This window comes from Peromyscus maniculatus, chromosome 21 (assembly GCF_049852395.1).
Source record: "Peromyscus maniculatus bairdii isolate BWxNUB_F1_BW_parent chromosome 21, HU_Pman_BW_mat_3.1, whole genome shotgun sequence".
NCBI classification, from domain to species: Eukaryota; Metazoa; Chordata; class Mammalia; order Rodentia; family Cricetidae; genus Peromyscus; species Peromyscus maniculatus.
This window is the reverse complement of record NC_134872.1, coordinates 60838012-60846902: the sequence shown is the minus strand read 5'-3', so window position 1 is coordinate 60846902 and position 8891 is coordinate 60838012. Positions and strand designations below refer to the sequence as shown.

The 8891-nt window shown below is 50.0% G+C and overlaps 1 protein-coding gene across 3 annotated transcripts; it reads left to right on the top strand.

Annotated features, from left to right (window-relative positions):
* Positions 1 to 5052: 5052 nt before the first annotated feature.
* Positions 5053 to 8448, top strand: LOC143269972 (uncharacterized). 3 transcript variants are annotated; one of them, XR_013046786.1, is made up of 3 exons: positions 5053 to 5715; positions 6526 to 6898; positions 7244 to 8448. XR_013046786.1 is itself a non-coding variant. In XM_076557951.1 (2 exons), exons 1-2 carry the CDS (start codon positions 5085 to 5087, stop codon positions 7270 to 7272), a joined length of 660 nt encoding a protein of 219 aa, XP_076414066.1. In that variant the 5' UTR covers positions 5053 to 5084; the 3' UTR covers positions 7273 to 8448. The 3 variants fall into 3 exon arrangements, 1 of the variants encoding a protein (XP_076414066.1); XR_013046787.1 differs by having other exon boundaries at positions 6526 to 6953; XM_076557951.1 differs by lacking the exon at positions 6526 to 6898.
* The last annotated feature ends 443 nt before the right edge of the window (positions 8449 to 8891 follow it).

The window sequence follows — 8891 nt, the reverse complement described above, 5'->3', positions numbered from 1 at the left end:
GGACAGGGAGGTGACATCGAGGATGCCTGAGACTAACTGGACTCTATATTGTTCTAAGTACGTAAATTGTCACAAAACCTTTACCCATGTTTTCTTTAAGTGTGTCAAGAATTTCACACTATCTGAAGCTGAGTCCACTTACTTAAAAAATTATTGTAAGTATACGAGTGTTTGCCACATGTATGTATGTATAACATACTTGTACCTGGTATTCATAGAGGCCAAAAGAGGGCATCAGAGCTCCTGAGACTGGAGTCACAGACAGTTGTGAGCTGGGTAAGTTGGGTGCTGGGAACTAAACCCAGGTCCTCTGGGAAAACAGCAAGTACTCTTAACTGCTGAGGCATCTTTCTGTCCCTGAACTTACTTCTGAGAACCATTCAGTTTACTTAGAATACCCTAAATTATTTCTGCTTCATTTTTACTGGGAAATCTGAAACAAATTTACTAGAAATAGGAATGGATCTATAAGTACATTAAGTGCCAAAGTAACAGAATGAAGAAAAAAGATTCTGAACTCTTTCCCATGCCCAGATAGTTTCCAAAGTTTAGAATAACAAAAATGTGAGAAGCTGAAATAGTTAGAGAGGAGATAGATTGGCCTTTTCTGATGTTCTGGCCTGGCTCAGCTGCCTGAGAGGATCACCATGGCCAAAGAGCCGCTCCAGGTTCCTGTCAGGCCTCCCACCCACTCCACTTTTCCCCGCGGCAGGAGCTGAGGAACCACGTCAAGGACAGGCCCCAGCAGAGATGCTGATGCGTGAAATGGATTGAATATTTCCGTAACCAGGAGCCAAGGCTTTCTCTACTCTCCCTTCAAAATGTGTGAAGGTACATTTTTAGGACATGCTGAGAACCAGTTCAAGGCTCAAATCATGACCCCAAATCTTTCATAAAACTTTCTTTCCTCCTCTAACTGCATAATATCCATCATACCAGAGTTCCTGCCCACTGACCGAATAGATTCATTGTGACATTAAGGTGCATGTTAATGTGTAGTAACTCAATAGACTGTTAATTATATCAATAGATTCATTACCACTTGACATTAAGCAAGCTCCTGAATATCATCTTTGTGTTGTTAATTAAGCTTTTACTATGGAAATTACAAATACACAAAATAGAAAAGAACATAATATGTGCCCCCCTCCATGTATTTACCCACGCGTAAGAGATACGGGTATTCATCAAGCTGTTAATCTTGGTTCATTCATGTTCTTATACTTTTTCTCTATGTTTTGATACAGAGGAGTTAACACATGCCTAGAGATGAGTTCCTGCCTGGGCAGGCTGTCTAGGGTAGAAGGTGAAGAGGTGATCATTATCATGGAGGAATTACATTTTATGTGAAATTTTATTTATTACCTTTTTAGGTTAGTATACAAAGTAATGGGTTGCTTCGTAGAAATGTATTATTTTATGAGGAAGCAAAGTGGGGCCAGTGAGATAGTTCAGCAGGTAAAGACATCTGCAGCCAAGCCTGACAATGTGAGTTCAATCCCCAGGACCCACATGGTGAAAGATCAGAACCAACTCTGATCTCCAAACAATGTGTTGTGGCATGTACACATGTAAGTACATACACAAAAAAATAATAAGTTAATTAGATTTTAATTTAAAAAAACTGATTGAAGAGGAAGAGACTCTTAGTATTAATACACAGTCACAAGTTAATATTTCCTTCTGTGGTATAACCAGTGGTAAGGTGTCTGTGCTTCTGTAAGAAAACCCTAATGAAACTCATTAGGTCACACATACATGCATACAACACACACACAAACACACACATACACACACACACACGTGTGCATAACACGCAACACAGAAGTAGAAACGGGTCTCAGGTGAATATCATCTAAACACATTGTAAAAACATAATAATGAAACCTGTTATGTATAACTAATATATGCTACTATAAACATTATTAAATGTGACAGCAAGCTTCCTAAATGTTCTTACTGTCTTCTAGTTTTTTTTTTTTGTTTTTTTTTTTTTTGGTTTTTTTTTTTTTTTTGGTTTTTTCGAGACAGGGTTTCTCTGTGTAGCTTTGCGCCTTTCCTGGAACTCGCTTGGTAGCCCAGGCTGGCCTCGAACTCACAGAAATCCTCCTGCCTCTGCCTCCCGAGTGCTGGGATTAAAGGCGTGCGCCACCACCGCCCGGCTTGTCTTCTAGTTTTGAGTCATCTTAAGTGAAGAGCACTGTGCCTAAGACCACAGTAAGGGATTTCATGAAGTTTAAGAAATACACTCAACCCAGCACTCAGGAGGCAGAGACAGGCAGATCTATGTGAGTTCAAAAGCAGCCTGCTCTACAGAGTGAGTTCCAGGACAGCCAGGACTACACAGAGAAATTCTTTCTCCAAAAAACAGAAACAAAAAGGAAGAAAGAGAGAAATACACTCAAATTTTTGTCATCTTTTGCATCAGAAAGATTATTATCAATTTAGTTCTCTCTGTACCATATATCTGTATATATCTAGTTATTTTCCCTTGGGCAGGTAGAAATGGGGTAGAGCTCCCCTGTCCTATCTAGAAGACTCAGTCTTTGAGCAGACTTCCTGTTCCTCTGGCTCTGACAATTCTCATCGTCCCCGATGATCCAAGAACCAGTTGTGTATTGATGTGACACCTGAGGCTGGCCAGCCCACAATCAGATGTTCTCTAAATGTTAACTAGTTGTGAACCTTTAGGAATATCTCACCTGCAGATCATTGTTGCACTTCAGAGGCACTACAGATGGGTAGGGATATTGGATGCTTTTCCCCCTAGGCAGCTTACATGAACCCTTCCAGTATTATAAGTGAGGAGGCTTTGGGGTAAGATCCAGCTCTGTTCCTCTGCATCCTGGGCCCCAAGTGCATGGTGTCTTCAGCAACAGGGACTTACCTTCAACTTCTCGGTGACAACTGATAGCCTATATTGTTTTGGAATCTCTTAGAATCCCGTTTCTCATGCCTGGTACTATAGATTTTGTTAGATACTCTATGGCTCTTGGGGGGAATATTTAAACCATATATATATATGGTTTAAATATATATATATATATCCTACATATACATACCCCCGACATATATATACCCTATATATGGGTGTGTATATATGTATATGTGTATATACACATATGTTTATAGGATATAAACATATATGTTTATATATGTGTAAGGTATATATGTATGTATATTCATAAATTTATATGTATTATTTTGGTAAATGTAAGATAATATGAAGCTGGGTGTAGTGGTGCATGTCTTTAATTCCAGCACTCAGGAGGCAGGGACGGGTGGAGCTCTGTGATTTCCAGGCCAGCTTTTGTCTACAGAGTGAGTTCCAGGACAGCCAGGGCTACAAAGAGAGACCCAGAGACCCCCCCCCCTTCTCTCTCTCTTCCTCCCTCTCTCTCTACACACACACACACACACACACACACACACACACACACACACACACACATATTCTGAAAGACCCCCGCTCCATTATGAGGATATGGGGCGTTGGGCCGATGTTATGCCCCCCCAATAACTTGGCCTTAGAAACGCCATTCTGCAGGAATCAGAAAAACAGGAGTTCACAGCCATAGCCAGCTACCCGGCCTTGACAAAGATAGCTATGGCCAGCCTTGAGAGAGATAACTGTGGTCAGCAGCCTTGGGAGTAAGACAGTTGATATTTTATGGCGGGCCCCTGGCCTTGAGAAATAAGCAGCTGGCCTGGACAAGGCCAAATCAGCCACACACATACGACCCCAAGTTCACCCTGGCCTTCTTTGAAACAACCAATAGGGACCCTGTAACTATGCTTCTCGCTTCTGTAACCGCGCCTCTGCCCCTGGGATCCCATAAAAAGTCCCCCTTGCCCTAGGGAAGCGCGCAAGTCCTCCAAGAGACTTCGCCCCAGGTACCTGGTCTAAATAAACCCTCTTGCTTTTGCATCTGATCTGTGGTTTCGGTGTGTTCCTTGGGGTTGGGGTCTCTCCCGGAGAAAGATCTCAGCCGGGGGTCTTTCATTTGGTGGCCCGTACGGGGATTGAGACCCCTCCCTGAAACCACCGACCCACCATCAGGAGGTAAGCCGGCCGGCCTTGATTTATGTCATCCCTGTCCAGTCTGAGGGTTGTCTGTTTGTCTGAGTGTTAAATGTTGTTTGTTTGTCTCCGCGCCTGCGTCTGATAATCTGTCTGTGTCAGTGGATCTGAAAGGGGGGACCGACGGGTCTGGACTTCGCCGCTGAACCCTGGGAGACGTCCTAGGGGAATCTGGGAACCTGGAAGACGTTCCACGGTTCATCTGAAGTGCCCTCTGTGGCACGGTCTGAAGACCCCTCTGGGGGCACGGTTTTTCTGGTTTTGCTTTCGGTTTGGAACCGAAGCCGCGCAGCGAGTGTTAGTCTTATTTATATTGGTCTGTCGTTTTTTTTTGTTTTCTGTTTAACCGTTCTCCTCTTAAAAACAGCCATAGGACAGACTGTCATCACCCCCTTGAGCCTCATGCTTAAACACTGGTCAGACGTAAAGAAAGACACGAGCCAACAACAAAGGAGTCGTAATCAAAAAAAAAAAAAATAGATCACTCTTTGCGAGGCCGATTGGGTTAAAATGGATATAAGATGGCCTCATCAGGGAACCTTTAACCTCAGTCTTATTTCACAGGTGGAGAAAAAAGTTTTTGCTTCCAGTCCCCATGGCCACCCGGACCAGGTCCCATACATTGCCATGAGGAGACTCCTGACAACAGAACCTCCCCCATGGGTTAAGCCGTTTCTCTTCCCCTCAGCCCCCCGGCGGCAGCAGCGCTCGCCGAATCCCGGAGCCGAGGAAGCCAGATCGGCGGATCCCTCCCACTCCCTGTTCCTCCCTAACCCCACACCAGCAAGTCTTTTCCTCTCCCCGCGGGCCGCTGCTCCGGCGCAGGCGGGCGCGCGGGCAGGCTTGCAGGCGGGGGCGGGAAAAGAGAACGCGCAGGCGGGCGCGCGGGCAGGCTTGCAGGCGGGGGCGGGAAAAGAGAACGCACAGGCGGGCGCGCGGGCAGGCTTGCAGGCGGGGGCGGGAAAAGAGAACTCGCAGGCGGGTGCGCAGGTGGCAGCAGGTTATGGCGCCGACGCGCAGGCGGGGCCGCCGGGAAGCTAGGGCGCCGGGACGCCCCCTGCCCAGTCCCCGCAGGCCGTCAGCGGTGATGGCGGTGGCGGCGGCGGGTGCCGGAGCTCCCCGCGCCTCCTCCCGTCCGCGCGGCCGCGGTGCGGTCGCGGGGGTCCGGGGCGGCGCTGGGGGGGCTCCCCTCCCTCCGGCGGCGCGCGCGGCGGCCCCCGGCGCGGCTGGCCGGGACCCGGGCGGCGGAGGCCCGCGGCGGCACAGGCGGGGCCAGGGGCGGGGCCGGCGACCAGCCGGACCCGGGTGGCGGGGAGCCTGCGGCGGCGCAGGCAGACACGGGATGTGGCAGGGGCACGCAGGCGGGGCCGGGGATGGGGTCGGCGAGGGACCGCCCCCTGGCCGGCGACCCGCAGCGATGTGCCACGACCGGCTCCGGCCCAATATGGGGAAGGTGGCTAGGGGGCGGCGTCACCCATGGACGCCGAGTCACCCCGCCCCAAGTGTTACAACCCCCCCGACAGCGCCGGAGGGACCGGCGGCTCCTGCAGCGGCCCCCAAACAGCGGAGGATGAGTTCCTGCTTCCTCCCCAATTGCCGGTCGCCTACGAGGAAGGCGGGACAAAGCAGCGAAGGTAGGGAACACCTACATCTCTGGCCAGTTGCTCTTAGCGGGTCTCCAGGGGCTCTAACCCCCTACCGATTGGGCTCAGGTTACCAGAAAGAGACGCCGGCAGCGCGTTTTTAAAAAAAAAACTTAGAGAGACACAGAGGGAGAGAAAAAACAAACAAAAAAGTCCTGGCCGCTGTAATGTCTCAGGGACAGGTCAGAGAGGGAGTTAAAAAGTTAGGACGAGAGATCAAAAAAAGGACACTGCTTGACAAAGACAAAGTGCTTACTGTAAACAGAGAGGACATTGGGCTCGTGACTGATCAAAAAAAAGCCTCAAGGGTCACAGAGACCTAAACCAAGGGTCCTCAATCTGGAAGATTGGGGAGGTCAAGGCCAGGAGACCCCCTCCCCCCGACCTAGGATAACTCTCAAGATGGGGGGGCAGCCAGTGACCTTCCTAATGGACACCGGGGCTCAACATTCAGTCCTGACCCATACCGGAGGCCCTCTCAATGACCGCACAGCTTTGGTCCAGGGGGCCACAGGTAACAGGAGATATCGAAGGACCACCGAGAAAAAGGTTCAGCTGACATCTGGACAGGACCCAAAGGGACCCCCCTACAAGTCCTAGCCCTTTAAACTGTTCGTGGACGAGAACTCAGGCTTTGCAAAAGAAATGTTGGTACAGAGACTGGGGCCATAAAAGCCCGGTAGCTGCAGGATGGCCCGCCCCCCTGTCTGCGTGTGGTAGCCATTGCTGTTTTGCTCAAGGATGCAGGGAAACTGACTTTGGGACAGCCATTAACTGTGTTATCCTCCCATGCGGTAAAAGCTCTGGTCCAGCAGCCCCCAGATCGAATGGTGTGCAGACCAGTTGTCTCCCTCCACCCCGCAACCCTGCTGCCTGGTTCATGGATGGGAACAGCTTCCTCCAAGAAAGAGAACGGAGGACTGGAGCAGCCGTCACCACCGAATCGGAGATAGTTTGGACCTCACCACTGCCACCTGGAACATCGGCCCAAAAGGCAGAGCTGATCGCGCTGACCCAGGCCCTCCGGATGGCGGAAGCCCGGAGGACCAGGAACTAACAAAAGAAAATGGGGGCGGAATGGAGCCCCGAGCGACAAGCTTACATCATAGATGGACAGAGGCCTTGCCTACCAAGAAAAAGACCGCTAACGTGGTAACCAAGAAATTTTTCCCAGGTATGGAATGCCCCAGATATTGGGGTCAGACAATGGGCCCACCTTTGTCTCCCAGGTAAGTCAGGAGGTGGCCAGGCTACTGGGGATTGATTGGAAACTTCATTGTGCATACCGCCCCCAGAGCTCAGGACAGGTAGAACGTGCAAATAAAACCATTAAGGAGACTTTAACCAAATTAACGCTTGCAACTGGCACTAGAGATTGGGTGCTCCTACTCCCCCTAGCCCTTTACCGAGCCCGGAACACTCCTGGGCCTCATGGCCTAACCCCGTTCGAGATCATGTATGGGGCTCCCCCACCAATTGTAAATTTCCTTTACTCTGATATCTCCTCTTTTGCCACTAGCCCTCCAACTGATGCAAAAGACGGTGTAAAAACCCCTGCCTGCCGGGAGCAACTGAATCGCCCGGTGGTGCCTCACCCATTCAAGATTGGGGACTCTGTCTGGGTCCGACGCCATCAATCCAGGAACCTAGAGCCGAGGTTGACGGGACAGCGGCTTGGGTCCACACGTCACATGTAAAGACTGCCAAGGAACCCGACGAAGCTGAGGGCACCGAGACATCTAGTTCAACGCTCTCCAAACCCACTAAAAATAAGACTCACCCGGGGGTCCCCTTGATCCCCCTAATAGTCCTCCTGACATAAGGAGGGACATCACCAGAGAGCCTGTTTCCCTGACGCTGGCCCTGTTACTGGGAAAAATTACCATAAACAAAATAGCTGCTGGGTAGATACAGGACTGCAGCCCTTATAGAGACCGGCCAATTCAGACAGCTCCAAGTAGCCATGCTCAACAAAAATGATTTAAAGGATAATTCCAAAGGTCACCATGGTTTACGACCCTTGTCTCCACCATTATGGGCCCCCTAATCGTCCTCCTGCTCATTTTATTGTTTGGGTCATACATCCTCAACAGATTGGTGCAATTCATCAAGGATAAGGTTTCTGTTGCCCAGGCTTTGATCCTAACCAAACAATATCAGAGGCTCAGACAGTCAGAGATAGAGCTAACCCCTTATTCTCCATCCTAAAATGAAAGATTTCATTTGGTACAAAAGAAAATGGGGGAATGAAAGACCCCCGCTCCATTATGAGGATATGGGGCGTTGGGCCGATGTTATGCCCCCCCAATAACTTGGCCTTAGAAACGCCATTCTGCAGGAATCAGAAAAACAGGAGTTCACAGCCATAGCCAGCTACCCGGCCTTGACAAAGATAGCTATGGCCAGCCTTGAGAGAGATAACTGTGGTCAGCAGCCTTGGGAGTAAGACAGTTGATATTTTATGGCGGGCCCCTGGCCTTGAGAAATAAGCAGCTGGCCTGGACAAGGCCAAATCAGCCACACACATACGACCCCAAGTTCACCCTGGCCTTCTTTGAAACAACCAATAGGGACCCTGTAACTATGCTTCTCGCTTCTGTAACCGCGCCTCTGCCCCTGGGATCCCATAAAAAGTCCCCCTTGCCCTAGGGAAGCGCGCAAGTCCTCCAAGAGACTTCGCCCCAGGTACCTGGTCTAAATAAACCCTCTTGCTTTTGCATCTGATCTGTGGTTTCGGTGTGTTCCTTGGGGTTGGGGTCTCTCCCGGAGAAAGATCTCAGCCGGGGGTCTTTCAATTCCTTATGACTTTTTGCAAGCACCCTTAGTATTTATGCCCTGGCTTCCTCTTCTTTTCTACTGACTTCCCTCCTCCTTCGCCGTTAAAGCGCCCCTCTCATTTCCCCATTTCTTCCTTCACCTGTATCCTGCTGCTCCCCTCCCTACCGCTCCTTCCCCCTCCCTCCAGGGCCCCTTTTTACTTTCCTCGCTCACGTGACCACTCCAGGTTGTTTCTTCACATCCGAAGGCTTGGAGTGTGGAGCCGTGGCTTGTAGGGTAGGTAGATCTTGTCCTTGGCTCTTGACTGCCTCCGCGCTTCCAAGAAACAGCTTCCCTCACTACACGTTCCTACCACGGCGATAGTCCGTGGAAACAGCTTCCCTCACGAC

Excerpts from the sequence above, each read along its gene's own strand:
- LOC143269972 (XM_076557951.1), top strand. The coding sequence starts at position 5,085 with ATGGCGCCGACGCGCAGGCGGGGCCGCCGGGAAGCTAGGGCGCCGGGA. Across the intron at positions 5,716-7,243 it reads GGCGGGACAAAGCAGCGAAG|CCCTCCAACTGATGCAAAAG; the intron begins GTAGGGAACACC and ends TTTTGCCACTAG.